The sequence below is a fragment of the Physeter macrocephalus genome, chromosome 1 (assembly GCF_002837175.3).
Source record: "Physeter macrocephalus isolate SW-GA chromosome 1, ASM283717v5, whole genome shotgun sequence".
NCBI classification, from domain to species: Eukaryota; Metazoa; Chordata; class Mammalia; order Artiodactyla; family Physeteridae; genus Physeter; species Physeter macrocephalus.
Window position 1 is genome coordinate 143,062,320 of NC_041214.2, and position 15,655 is coordinate 143,077,974.

The following is a 15,655-nucleotide window of genomic DNA, read 5'->3' on the forward strand; positions in this document are numbered from 1 at the left end:
GTTTTTGGATGGAATGTTCTATAAATATCAATTAAGTCTATCTTGTTTAATGTATTATTTAAAGCCTGTGTTTCCTTATTTATTTTCATTTTGGATTATCCATCCATTGGTGAAAGTGGGGGATTAAAGTTCCCTACTATGATTGTATTACTGTCGATTTCCCCTTTTATGGCTGTTAGCATTTGCCGTATGTATTGGGGTCTCTTCTAGACAGCATATATATGGGTGTTGTTTTTGTATCCATTCAGCCAGTCTATGTCTTTTGGTTGGAGCATTTAATCCATTTACATTTAAGGTAATTAATGCTATGTATGTTCCTATTACCATTTTCTTAATTGTCTTGGGTTTATTATTGTAGGGCTTTTCCTCCTCTTGTGTTTCCTGCCTAGAGAAGTTCCTTTAGCATTTGTTGTAAAGCAGGTTTGGTGGTGCTGAATTCTCTTAGCTTTTGCTTGTCTGTAAAAGTTTTAATTTCTCCGTTGAATCTGAATGAGACCCTTGCTGGATAGAGTAATCTTGGTTGTAGGTTTTTCCCTTTCATTACTTTAAATATGTCCTGCCACTCCCTTCTGGCTTGCAGAGTTTCTGCTGAAAGATCACCTGGTAACCTTATGGGGATTCCCTTGTATGTTATTTGTTGTTTTTCCCTTGCTGCTTTTGATATTTTTTCTTTGTATTTAATTTTTGATAGTTTGATTAATATGTGTCTTGGTGTGTTTCTCCTTGGATTTATCCTGTGTGGGACTCTCTGCACTTCCTGGACTAGATTGACTATTTCCTTTCCCATATTAGAGAAGTTTTCAACTATAATCTCTTCAAGTATTTTCTCAGTCCCTTTCTTTTTCTCTTCTTCTTGTGGGACACCTATAATTTGAATGTTGGTGCGTTTAATGTTGTCCCAGAGGTTTCTGAGACTGTCCTCAACTCTTTTCATTCTTTTTTCTTTATTCTGCTCTGCAGTAGTTATTTTCACTATTTTATCTCCAGGTCACTTATCTGTTTTCTGTCTCAGTTATTCTGCTACTGATTTCTTCCAGAGAATTTTTAATTTCATTTATTGTGTTGTTCATGATTGTTTATTTGCTCTTTAGTTCTTCTAGGTTCTAGTTAAATGTTTCTTGTATTTTCTCCATTCTATTTCCAAGATTTTGGATCATATCTACTATCATTACTCTGAATTCTTTTTCAGGTAGGTTGCCTATTTCCTCTTCATTTTTTGGTCTGGTGGGTTTTTACCTTGCTCCTTCATCTGCTATGTATTTCTCGGTATTCTCATTTTGGTTAACTTACTGTGTTTGGGGTCTTCTTTTTGCAGGCTGCAGGTTCGTAGTTCACATTGTTTTTGGTGTCTGCCCCCAGTGTGTAAGGTTGATTCATTGGGTTGTGTTGTCTTTCTGGTGGAGGGGACTGGTGCCTGTGTTCTGGTGTATGAGGCTGGATAGTGTCTTTCTGGCAGGCAGAATGGCATCTGGTGGTATGTTTTGGGGTGTCTTTGACCTTATTATGATTTTAGGCACCCTCTCTGATAATGGGTGGGGTTGTGTTCTGTCTTGCTAGTTGTTTGCCATAGGGTGTTGAGTACTGTAGCTTGCTGGTCATTGAGTGGAGCTGGGTCTTAGCACTGAGATGGAGATCTCTGAGAGAGGTTTCACTGTTTGATATTATGTGCAGCCGGGAGGTCTCTGGTTGACCAATGTCCTGAACTCGCCTCTCCCACCTCAGAGGCTCAGGTCTGACACCCAGCCAGAGCACCAAGACCCTGTCAGTCAGATGGCTCAGAAGAAAAGGGATAAAAAAGAATAAAGAAAGAAAGAAAAAAGTAAAATAAAGTAAATAAAGTTCTTAAAATAAAAAAAATTTTTTAAAGATTAAAAAAACAGGTCAGAAAGAAGAGAGCAACCAAACTAAGAAACAAATCCACCAATGATAACAAGGGCTAAAAACTGTACTTAAAAAAAAAAAAAAAAAAAAAAAAAAAAAAAAAAAAAGAAAATGGACAGAACTAATGGTAAAAGCAAAGCTATACAGACAAAATCATACAAAAAAGCACACACATACACGCTCGCAAAAAGAGAAAAAGGAAAAAATATATATATATAAAATAAAAAGGAAGAGGGCAACCAAATCAATAGACAAATCTACCAATGATAATAAGCTCTAAATACTAAACTAAGATAAACATAAAACCAGAAACTAATTAGATACAGAAAGTAAATCCCATTTATAGCTGCTCCCAAAGTCCACTGCCTCAGTTTTGGGATGATTCATTGTCTATTCATGTATTCCACAGATGCATGGCACATCAATTTGATTGTGGAGATTCAATCTGCTGCTCATGAGGCTGCTGGGAGAGATTTCCCTTTCTCTTCTTTGTTCGCACAGCTCCTGGGGTTCAGCTTTGGATTTGGCTCTGCCTCTGCGTGTAGGTCACCTGAGGGCGTCTGTTCTCCGCCCAGACAGGATGGGGTTACAGGAGCAGCTGATTAGTGGGTCTGGCTCACTCAGGCCGTGGGGAGGGAGGGGTACAGAATGTGGGGCAAGCCTGCAGTGGCAGAGGCTGGCATGATGTTGCACCAGCCCGAGGCGTGCTGTGTGTTCTCCCGGGGAAGTTGTCCCTGGATCACGGGACCCTGGCAGTGGCGGGCTGCACAGGCTCCCGGGAGGGGAGGTGTGGATAGTGACCTGTGCTCACACACAGGCTTCTTGTTGGCGGCAGCAGCAGCCTTAGCGTCTCATGCCCGTCTCTGGGGTCCATGCTGATAGCCGCAGCTCGCGCCCGTCTATGGAGCTCGTTTAGGCGGTGCTCTGAATCCCCTCTCCTCGCGCACCCCGAAACAGTGGTCTCTTGCCTCTTAGGCAGTTCCAGACTTTTTCCTGGGCTCCCTCCTGACTAGCTGTGGCACACTATCCCCCTGCAGGCTGTGTTCACAAAGCCAACCCCAGTCCTCTCCCTGGGATCTGACCTCCGAAGCCCGAGCCTCAGCTCCCAGCTCCTACCTGCCCAGGCGCCTGGGCAGACAAGTGTCTCTGGCTGGTGAGTGCTGGTCGGCACCGACTGTCTGTGCAGGAATCTCTCTGCTTTGCCCTCTGCACCCCCGTTGTTGAGCCCTCCTCCGTGGCTCTGAAGCTTCCCCCCTCCGCCACCCACAGTCTCCGCCAGCAAAGGGGCTTCCTACTGTGTGGAAACGTTTCCTCCTTCACAGCTCCCTCCCCGAGGTGCAGGTCCCGTCCCTATTCTTTTGTCTGTTTTTTCTTTTTTCTTTTGCCCTACCCAGGTACGTGGGGAGCTTCTTGCCTTTTGGGAGGTCTGAGGTCTTCTGTCAGCATTCAGTAGGTGTTCTCTAGGAGTTGTTCCACATGTAGATGTATTTCTGATGTATTTGTGGGGAGGAAGGTGATCTCCACATCTTACTCCTCTGCCATCTTGAAGGTCCCTCCCAGTTAAAGAACTTTAGCAAATGTTTAAGTTTGCCTCTGAGTTCATTTATATAGGAAAAGATGACAAAACACAAAAACCCCACAAAAACAAAAAACAAACCCCCACGATAACGATAACAGAAACAAAACAAAATCTTTCTTAAGAAAAATTCAGATTTAGCTAATGAGTGATGAAATGATCCCTAAATCCCCCCTGCAATTTTCTAAATTACAGACCAAAACAAAATGCCATGTCACTCACCCAGATCTCAATTCTCTGTAGTACTACCAGTGGTCTATTATAATATCAGTGGAATTTTGATCCCAACTCTTGAGATTAAAGTAAAATAGTTAAAATGATCTCAGTGATGGCTGATCAACTATACTAAAATTAAATGGCAGGCCATAACCAGAACAGAACCTCATGGTTAGATTTTTTTCCATCAAAACAAAATCTGATAGGAGTGGGCAGAGATTATTTAAATGAGAAACAGAAAGCTAGATAGATTTATAGAAGAAACAAAACTATATGCTAGATGTTCTGGCACCTACAAAAGAACTAACGTAAAGGCCACCTTACCTCCCATCTGCATAGTCTGTATCTGCTCCACCCCACCAGACGTCCGAGTCATCCTCCTCTGCATCTGCTGAGTCAATATTGTCACTTTCGTCGGCCAGTGGGCAACAAACAAACTCCACCCCTCTGAACTTGTCAATTCCACAGGGAAGCAGCATGCCATAGTCATGCAAGTTGGTACTCTTCTCACTACAGGTCTACAAAAGGTAAGGAGAAAACAGTGAGAGTACTGCAATAGATGTGCTTCATTGTAAGAAAATCTCAATTATGACAACACACAGGCCGAGTGTATCAAGAACGAATTTCACAATGGAAAGAATCATTTGTTATTTTTTTTGAAAATGTTGGGGGTAGGAGTTTATTAATTAATTAATTTATTCTTGCTGTGTTGGGTCTTCATTTCTGTGCGAGGGCTTTCTCTAGTTGTGGCAAGTGGGGGCCACTCTTCATCGTGGTGCGCGGGCCTCTCACTATCGCGGCCTCTCTTATTGCAGAGCACAGGCTCCAGACGCGCAGGCTCAGTAGTTGTGGCTCACGGGCCTAGTTGCTCCGGGGCATGTGGGATCCTCCCAGACCAGGGCTCGAACCCGTGTCCCCTGCATTAGCAGGCAGACTCTCAACCACTGTGCCACCAGGGAAGCCCCTCATTTGCTTTTTGAGGGGATTTACAACAGAGTTTCTTTAGCACAGGCTTTTTTGGTATGCTTAATTTTTAACTTTGTTACTTATTTAATAAGGATATGTTGTTAAACTATAGAAATTAATTAAAAATAGGAATAGAAACTAATTGGGAGCTAAGATGTAGAAGAGGCTGCACTGTGAATAGTTATTAGAGAATCAGTGCTTTCTGGCTTCATTAGCATATCAGGAAGTAGTGATAGTTTCACGTATATCCCCCCAACTCACTTCTACCTCCCTTATGTATGGAAGCCTCTCTCACTCAGACCTATCGTATTCTAGAAATTCTAACTCTCTTGGCTCACTTCCAAAATAACAATCCTGGGAAGAGAAGAAATTATCCTCTGCTATGAATCAGAACTTAAAGTCAGTAGAGATTTCTCCTTCAGTATCCTTTTGCTTTCCTGGGATTTGTTAAATTCCCACACATTTAGATTAACATAAAGCTTTGAAAGCATCCAGCAGTGACAGAGGATAATTCAACACACATAGGTAAACAATGAAATTTTACAGAGTGTATTTTGATCTCATAGGAATTAGAGTCATTTTGTTTCTTAGCAATGAAAAAAAATTTTTTTTAACTCAAGAAGAAATGAAAAATGAGGTTATCAGATGGGTACTGGGTTTTAAATGACCTAGTTGGCAAAATTAATGCTGAATCTTAAGTGGTGTTTTCTGCCTAATTGCGTTAAGGCTATGATGCAATGTTTAAATGATGGTAGATCTGGGTTTCTCAACCTCAGTATCACTGACATTTTGGACCAGATCATTCTTCAGGGCAAGGGGAGAGGAAAAGCAGTCCTGTTCACTGAAGAATGTTTAGCAGAAGCTCTGGCCTCTGGCCACCAATGACAGCAGTACCACCCCTTAAGCCAATAATGTCTCCAGACATTGGCTCATGTTTCTGGGAAGGGATGTGGAGTAAAACTGACCCCATTCGAGAACCACTGAGCTAGATAAAGTAGGCTAATTCTAGGAGACTGATCACATTACAAAGAAACTACACACATTTACTAGAAAAACCTCATAATATATCAAAGGCACAAAGCAGTTTTGAAGGTAGTAATATCAAAAAGTGACATTTGGGGAATTTCCTGGCCGTCCAGTGGTTAGGACTCTGCGCTTCCACTGTTGAGGGCCCGGGTTTGATTCCTGGTGGGGGAACTAAAATCCCACCAGCCACATGGCACGGCCCCCACCTCCAAAAAGTGACATTTTATGCTAATTTTTTATGTCTCTTATCAGCTTTGCCAAAAGCAGGGGTTAGCAAAGCTTAGAATTGGTGCCATAGACTCATCTACTATGGATCAATGAAGGTGGCAGCATGGCATGGTGAACACAAAATTGGGTGGCACAACTAAGAAACTGAGCTTTCTAACTGTAGCTTTCAGGTTGGTACAGGACAAGCTATTGTTCTACCACTGTATTCCCGAACAGATAATAGAGAAAAAGATTAAATTATAAAAACTTGGTATATGACAAAAGAAAACAAGAGTTAAATTTTTAAAAAAATTTTAAAGGTATGTTTTAAGGTTTATAGGGAGTATAAAATTGTAGTTTCTAAATTATAAAACATGGCATAGACATAAATCTAAATATAAAATACTCATGGATGGTTTTTTAAATAATAATAACTTATTTCTCAACACAGCTGTTGCCTCAAGCTATCCTCTTAAAATATTCATGAAGTCTTTTATTTTTAACAATAATAATTAAAAAAAATATTTATCAACACAACTGTTGCCTCCAAATACCCTCTAAAATGTCACTGTGCATAGTTCCTAGGAAGTCTTCACTTTAAAAGTAGAAAGAATGAATGGGTTGGTACCTCTTTGGCAACAGTGTGCCAGTGAAGGTGGGTTTCACAAACATCCATCCTCTCCTGGTGTAAGAATTTGCACTTGTCGGGAACGAGGAGGGCATCGCTTACAAACTCACCAACTGCAAGAAAGGAAAACAGCTTCATGTCATCTCGTCTGCATCCCAAGGGTCTTATCCCAGTGACAGTAACAAGGAAAAACGGGCTGAAAGAACTCAGAGAGGTTATACAGCTTTTAGAATGTTGAAGTAATCAATCCAGGAAAGACTAGTACCTTTAGAATGTTGAGTCCTGCTTCCTTAAACAGCCAAGTTCCTTGCCACATTACCTTGATGGTTAAAATACTTCTTACATGTCTTAAGTGAAATTTTAACTTAACTAGTATGAAATTCTGACCGCAAATTAATCATACAAAAAATTGCCATTCAATTGCAACAAGGATTAAAAAATGACAGATTGACACTGCCTAGGCAATCATTGAGAAGAATCAAAATAAATAATTGTCCACTCCTCTTTCTTGGACATTCTAATCTCTTTGTAAGCTAATAGAAAATTTAGCATTTTTCTACTTCCTAAACAAACAAAATCTCTATATACACATATGTGTATTATTATTATTTTTAATATATGCTTAGTGTTTTTATTTTATTTTTTTTGATCATCAAGAAATTTAATTAAAGTAATGGTTACTTTTCAAGTGCATGGAATCACAGAGGAAAACAGAGAAATTCAACTAGATCTATAAAATTTCACTTCTTAAAAAAAATCTGAAGCAAATACACATGTGTATTATATGTTTATATACAATACACATATATACACATACACAGAGAGTTTAATTTAATTAAATTATGAAAACTCCTTAGACTTTTGCTATATATATATTTTTTAAATTGTATATCATGCAAACTATTTTTAGCATTGCTGGTACTTCAGATATAAAGATATTATTGATACAGAAAGTCCTATAAGAATTCACATTCTCATAAGGGTGAAAGTTGGATAATTACAACATAATGTGTAAGCTGTGGGCTTAATTTTTATTTGCTTTGTTCACTACAGTATCCCCAGCTTTCAGCATAGATTGTGCACACAGTAGGCAATAAATGTCTTGATGAATGAAGAAATTAAATGCCATAATACAGATAAAGTGATGGGCCAACATAGTGAACACATCTGCTTGGGTGTGCTGGGAAAGACCTCAAAATAGAAATAACATTAGAGATGAGTCTAAATGGATGAGCAGGAGTGTGACATGTAGGAAATGAATGGGAAGTTGCAAGATGTAAGGACAGTGTCTATCTTGTTTAACAACCTATTCCCAATCCATGGTCCAGTGCTGGCAAACATGACCATATTGGATGGATGGATGGTTGGAAGGGTGGCAAAAGGAAACCTTCTGTGCAAACAAATAAAGGACAAAGCATATCTGTAGAAGAGGCAGAAGTTCACTGTGGCTGGAACACATGGTAAGTGGGAAAAAATGTCCAGAAATAAATAAGACTGGAGAAATATGGTGGACTCCAGTTTTAGAGTCTAAGGTTTTAGATGCCATTTTGGACGCAACATAGGCCAAAGGATATTTTAAACAAGAATGATGTGCTCAAGTTTGATTTTCAGGTAAACTCTTTAATCAAGTGAAGGATGGACTAGCGTTGTGAGACCATGAAAGCAGGGAGACCACTGTGTAAGGTACTGCAATCCTTCAAGCAAGACATGCAAGAAGAGATTTAAAGCAACAACTACAAATGAGCGAGGAATACAAGTTGTCCACATATTAGCAAAGATAAGAACAATTTTTTTACTTTCATAGTCCATTACTTGAAATTTTCTGAAATGCTACATAAAGAGATAAATGTCCTAAGAAGGGGAAGAAAAAAACTTTTCATTCCCTTTATATAAAAGGGCTTGTGGGATCTTAGTTCTGACCAGGGGTTGAACCCGGGTCCTTGGCAGTGAAAGTGCAGAGTCCTAACCACTGGACACTGGGGAATTCCCTAACAAGGGTTCTTTAAAACTCTTTCTATAAAGGCGCTTAAATTTTAGTCTGTTTCTAGCTCAAACATGCACGTCTCATGATATTTACGTTGTTTTTTTGTTTTTTTTTTTTTTGCGGTACGCGGGCCTCTCACTGCTGTGGCCTCTCCCGTTGCGGAGCACAGGCTCCGGACGCGCAGGCTCAGCGGCTGTGGCTCACGGGCCCAGCCGCTCCGCGGCATGTGGGATCTTCCCAGACCGGGGCACGAACAAGTATCCCCTGCATCGGCAGGCGGACTCTCAACCACTGCGCCACCAGGGAAGCCCTACGTATTTGTTTTAATAAATAATATTTAGATCAAAATCTAAGCAAATCACAGGGGATAAACAGCGTCATCTTGTCATTCCTCAAATCTTTGAAACAATCGATGGTGCCCACAGCATCGTATTGTGAGTCACAGAGAATGCAAGAATTAATGAGACACGGTGCTCCCAAGGGCTGTGTGCAGTTGGTACTTGGTGAGGAAGGTACCCTTGGGTCCATGGAGTGGCTAGTTCTCCATGTGCATCACTGCATCTCAGCTCCACAACACTGTGTGATGGATCTCTTATAATATAAATCTCATTTCCCAGAAACATGTCTAAGGCCACCTACCTGCAGGAGATTATAACCTAGCCCCAGAGATAAACATTAAGATATAAATTATAAGGAAAGAAATGACATAATGCAAGTGATGTCACATTTTTCTTTTGCTTTTACGTAGAATACTGTAAAAAAAAGAACAAATAAAACAAACAAACTAAAACCCAGATGAGTTGGGAGAATGGAAAAAAAAAATCCTCATCCAAAACCAATATATCTTTCTCCAAGTGGACTCTTCATGGTTTCTCAGGGCAGGCAATCAACGATAGCAAGAATACTTTATATCTGAGGCATCCCAATTTTCAAAGCCACAGGAGGCCAGAAGTGACCAGTGGCCTGAAGATGCTTGCCTGATTTATTAGCTCTGGTCGGTCAAGCCATACTGCCATATTTACAAATGTCTGAAATACTAAGCAATGTTTTTGTATTTTACAACTACTTATCTGGAAAGATTCAATGTCTGGCCCAAAGCTATTAAATCAGTTTATGAGACAATCAGGAGAAGATATCAGATATTCCCAACTTTGTCCTGAAATAGTTCTTGTGGCATAAACTGGATAATAGCTGCCAGACAACAAAGTGTCTTGTTTTACTTGACATTAGGCCAATCTGCTGAGGAGTAGATTTTAATGCAAAGTCAAAGTCACTGAAAGATATTTACCTTGGTAAAATCTAATGTTCATCAAAAGGACACGTACAGCATTAATTTATAAAAGGATATTTGATTTATTTTTAATTTGGAAAGTGACACTTCATTTTGTAGTGTAAAGATGCTCTTAGGTTTCTAATATTGCACATAAGCCAAGAAATGTATGTCTCTCAAATGACATTGTTTTTTTAAAGGACTAATACTGGTTATTTAATAGGCCCTCGGGACTAATGGAAAAATAGAAAACTCATTGTACTCTAACATCAAAATAAAATTCAGCAAAGACTGGATTTTACAACCTTGCTTATATTACTTTCAAAACTGATGAAACATACTAGAATGTTACACATCAGAAATTTTAAAGTAATTAAACCACAAAAATATTAAAATTTTTTAAATAAGGAATTAAAGAGAAGTAGTAAAAATATAACAAATCCTTTTTCAGAAGCGGGTTTAGTTTAACATGGTTTATATTTCCTCTCTTTTTAATTCTAAAAGCATTATTCTTAAACATCTATGATATGACAGGGGATTATGTGGGAACTCTCTGTACTTTCCACTCAATTTTGCTGTGAACCTAAAATTGCTCTAAAAAATAGTTTTTTAATGAAAAAAATCTGATAGTATATACCTGGAGTTCCATATAGAACCATGCACACTTTAATTTTTAAAACAAACTTTCTGTTTATTTGGTTTGATCCTCAGGTAAAAAAATTTTAACAGAATTCAAGTGAAAGAGACCAAAATAAATTAAGTATCATAATGAGATAATTAAGTATCATAATGTTTCGGCTAATGCTGAACTTTAGGAATTTGGCACCATTTAATCCTAGTGGTTCAATTCAGTGTACACTGTGCATATTTACTGATAATCATACAACCTGATTTCTTGTTTTAAAAATTCACAATTTATATTACACACATTGCAATTGAAAGGGAATTTTCACAGCTAAGGAACAAGATCTGTACTTGGCTTCTTAGCTAAAAAGTCTTGGCAAGGTAAACAATAATGCCAAATTCAGCAGGGACTCTGCAGGCATCAATCCACTGGCTCTTTGGTGGTCTTTGAGAGGATTGGCTTACTCAAATTACCTCATTTTGCAGATGGGAGGAAAATAATCCAGGTCAAGTGGCCTGCCCACAGAGCCAGCTGGCGGTGGAACTGACCTGAAAATCTGAATCTCCGGACTCTCCATCCAAGTGTGGTAACTCAACTTGCTGCCATTTAAAGTCTGTTCGAAATGGGTTATTTGGCTAATTCCCTTTGGCTTTTATAAAAGTAGATTCACTTTTGGACTACAAAATACTTCAATGTTGTGATCTACAATGTGGTCAGTTTGACAATAAAACTGGATTTAAATTAGCTAGCAAGTCATGTCAAACAGCTGAAAATGCATTCCACTGCACAGAATAGAACACAGGATAAACACAGAAGAGAATGCATGACAAACAGTGGCTTAAAAACACGATGGGAGGGCTTCCCTGGTGGCGCAGTGGTTGCGCGTCCGCCTGCCGATGCAGGGGAACCGAGTTCGCGCCTCGGTCTGGGAGGATCCCACGTGCCGCGGAGCGGCTGGGCCCGGGAGCCGTGGCCGCTGGGCCTGCGCGTCCGGAGCCTGTGCTCCGCAACGGGAGAGGCCACAGCAAAGGGAGGCCCGCATACCACAAAAAAACAAAACAAAACAAAACAAAAAAACACGATGGGATTATTTCTCTCCCATAAGAAGTCTGGTATTGAGGCTGAAGCTACTGCAGATGTTCAATGATGCCCTCAGGGACTAGGCTATTCCTATCTTTCTGCACTGCTGTCCTTAGCATGTTGGCATTTGTCATGATGTTTTATGGTCACAAAATAGCCACAGAATCTTAAGACTTCATATACAAGTTTCAGACAGGAACAGGAAGAAAAGGCCAAGGGATGAAGGTTTTTTGTTTGTTTTTTTTCCCTATTAAAGCTTTGCTGTCTTACATGGGAGGAACATCCTCCCCAGTATCCACATCCTATATACCACAGCTATGTTATCTGGCACACTAAGCTGCAAGGGAATCTGCAAAAAGTATTTTTGGCTGAGCACATTGTCACCATGAATAAAAAAAATCTGGAATTCTATTCGCAAAGAAGAATTGGAAATGAATATTAAACAGGCAAGTACTATGAAATTTGAAGACAGGAATGTATTTTTCAATTTCTTTATGTTCCTTTTCAAAAGACAGATGATTCCAGGAAGAAGATAGAATAGAGCGAAAGTATTACAACTAAAACCAAAGAGACTGTGAATCCATGGCACAGGGAGAAAAGGGGGGAAAGGATATCAGAGGAAAGAACAGAATTTTTCAAAACTGAGGCTGCTGAGTTTTTGAGAGTCAGAGTGGGATTGAACAGATTGATTAAAAAAGATTCTAGAACCACACATGTTTAGTTACTTAGAATGGTGACAGCTACTGAAGGCAATGGGGTTTTATTTTCATTACGCCATCTCTACCAAGTTATAGTTCTATATAGATAAATGGTATTACATTTGAGTACTGCTTATGATGTGAGAGGAAAAAACAGCGGTCACTAGGATGGGGTGGAATCCCTAGGACTGGAGAAGTAGGGAATCCGAGTGATCAGTGCTTTCACCTTTCGCACTGGACTCGCGCGCCCTGGCTGTGAGGGTGTTTCCGGAATCCCCTCCGGTGCTCACCGTCCTTCATGCACTAACTCTCCACTGCATACCTTCTATTTTTCCTTAGTGCTGGGAATACAGCAGTCGACTAAAGAGATGAAACTAAATGGGATTCTGGTGGGGAAAGATAAAACAAAAAAGTAAAAGAGAATGTCAGATGGTAATGAACATTATGGAGATAAGGCTGATGAAGGGATAGAGGCTTTGGTGGAGGAGGGGGTAAAATTTTAAATAGTGTTCAGGGAAAGCCTCACTAAAAACAGGACATGTGAGTGAAGACCTGAGGAAGTGAGGTAACCAACCAACCAGATCTCAGAGGGAGGGACAAGTGCAAAGGCACTGAGGCAGGAGCCTGCCTGGTGGGTTTACAGAATAGCAAGGGAACCAGACTGCACAGAGCTGTAAACATTGCCCACACTCTGAGGAACACTGGAAGACTCTGGCGTGGTTTTCTAAGCGACTTATTCTTGCCCAAGCGGGCAAGATTGGAAGGAGGAAGACCCGGTAGTGAGCTATGGCCATGATCCAGGTGGGAGATGACAATGGCTTGGACCAGGATGATGGCAGTAGAGATGGTGGGTAGTGGTAAGAGTCTGGATACAGTGTGAAGATAGAATCTAAAGGATTAACTGAGGGGCATAAGAGAAAATGTGTCAAGGATCTCACTGGTTCCATTCCAGGAGCTAGAAGATGCTTTATGCTGAAGACGGCAGAAAATGATTGAGCAAGACTCTCCTAATCTTTCCCCAGGCATATGCAGACGAGTAGAACATTCCAGATTCATGTGCTTAGTAACCTACACTACTGCATCCATGCACATCAAAGTGAGAACTGTAAACAAGCATTCACTCAGGTGATTTTTAATTTTACCATGTCAGACTCTTCCTCTGCTAACATTTTTATTGAATTTGCTCATTACATATTGATATTTTGTAACTTTCACATGTTAACAAATAGGCTGGGACATTTTTCTGGAAGGTATTTATGTTCAAGAGATGGAAAGAATAGTTACAGAAGCACCCAAAATACTTTTCAACAAACTTTTCATGTGATAGAACTGTTATGGTCTTGACTTCAGAGAATGGGTAGTTACTGGGTTCTCAAACAGGACATGGGACAAGGGCGAATTACTCATTTGAAAAGATACATGCACCCCAAAGTTCATAGCAGCACTATTTACAATAGCCAAGACACAGAAACAACTTAAATGTCCATCAACAAATGAATGGATAAAGAAGATGTGGTATGTATGTATGTATATATATATATATATATATATAATATGGAATATTACTCAACCATAAAAAAGAAGGAAATAATGCCATTTGCAGCAACATGGATGGACCTAGAGATTATCAGACTAAGTGAAATAAGCCAGACAGAGAAAGACAAACACCATATGATATCACTTATATGTGGAATCTAAAAAAAATATATACAAATGAACTTATTTGCAAAACAGCAATATACCCACAGACATCGAAAACAAACTTATGGTTACCAAAGGGGAAAGCAGGAGGAGGGATAAATCAGGAGTTTGGTATTAACATTTACACACTACTATATATGAAATAGATAACCACCAAGGACCTACTGTATAGCACAGGGAACTGTACTCAATATTTTGTAATACCCTATAAGGGAAAAGATCTGAAAAAGAATACATACACACACACACGTATGTATAACTGAATTATTGTGCTGTACACCTGAAACTAACACAACATTGTAAATCAACTATACTTCAATTAAAACAACAACAACAACAAAAACCGTTGACTGTTGCTATCACCAACATCTCACAGTAACTATCACCAGAGAGCAGTGAGAACTGACAGGTGTCAGTCTTCAGATGAGAACTGCTTGCCAGATGGCAGAAATTACATGAATCAAGATAAGCAAAAGGCAAAAGAAGTGAAAACTAAAAGTTTCCCCTAAATCCTCTCTCTAATTTTTTCAAGTGAATGGAGCCCCGTCTCACGTACATACACAAATGGCAGCTTGTACTAGATAGAAATAGTGTGTGACCCAGGCTCTGAATAACACTCGTCTTAAGATGATGAAAACAGTGCAAAGGACAGATGTTAAAAAGACAAGAATGAAATAAATGTTTGTTAGCAGTTTTGCAGCTTTTAAAAAGCCTCACAAAGGTATGAGTTAACAACTCTGATACTGCTCAGCAAGTGCACAATTGAACAATTGTGTAAATAGAAGGTGGAGGGTGGGGCCAGGTTTCCCACTGTTGGAGTGAGAATTTACAGATGAGGAGGAAGAAGGGTCCGTGTAATAACAGATTAGAGTTGGAGACATCAGGATGAACTGACATTTAGCTTAATATAGATACAAATGGTTAGCTATAGAAATATTCATACAAGGAGGACTGTACACAAATATAACGCCTCACTCTGTCAGTTGAGAGGACTTAAAAGCAAAGATCAAAAAAAAGCAAAGATGTCCCAGTAGCAATGAGCACAACTGACGCCCAGATCTCAGTTTTTAATATTATTCTCCAATAAAAGGAACCAGAGCTCCTTAGAGGAATAATGGATTCTAGGATTGGGGCATAAAATATACAAGAGGAGTTGGAGCATCTTGTGGAGAAAAAAATAAAAGAGGGTATTTCAAATAAGCACAGGAGCTAAATGAATGAGCTCCCAGAGGCCAAAACTGGAACAATTTGAGTAATTATATATATATATAATTAATAAAGTAGTGTTAGATTATAACACACAATATAAAATATTTATTTATGAGTCAAAATAACTGAATAAATAAATGGGTGGAAAGCGGTAAATTCTGCCTGTGCAGAATGCCAAATCATCTATGCCCTTGAGGATGTGAGGCACAAAGCTCTTAATTGTGGGCTATGCCTAGTGATTTCCTTTTGAAGAGTTCAATACACAATGGGGAGAAAAGAGCATCTTTATAGTGGAGAAACCTGACAACCACTACCCCAGCCACGCGATCAAAGTCAACAACAGTTACGTATCATGTTGATAATAGGTGCCCATGATGTGATATGATGAAAAGGGCACTTTACCTGTGTAGTCTTTCTTCCAAAAACCCATAACCCCAGCCTAAGCATGAGAAAATTGCACCAGAGGGGCATCTAACAAAATACCTGACCAGTACTCCTCAAAACTGCCAAGGTCATCAAAAAGGAAGGTATGAGGGGGCTTCCCTGGTGGCGCAGTGGTTGAGAGTCCGCCTGCCGATGCAGGGGACA

General features: G+C 39.7%; 1 protein-coding gene across 4 annotated transcripts in view; it reads right to left on the reverse strand.

Annotated features, from left to right (window-relative positions):
• Positions 1 to 15,655, reverse strand: part of APP (amyloid beta precursor protein) — a 279,931-nt gene that overhangs the window by 159,647 nt on the left and 104,629 nt on the right. For all 4 annotated transcript variants that reach the window (XM_007110934.4, XM_007110935.4, XM_007110933.4 and 1 more), the window contains exons 4-5: positions 6,501 to 6,613; positions 3,998 to 4,191 (exon numbers count right to left, since the gene is read on the reverse strand). In XM_007110934.4, the coding sequence (XP_007110996.1) occupies positions 3,998 to 4,191; positions 6,501 to 6,613 (307 nt within the window). The remainder of the gene's footprint in view (positions 1 to 3,997; positions 4,192 to 6,500; positions 6,614 to 15,655) is intronic.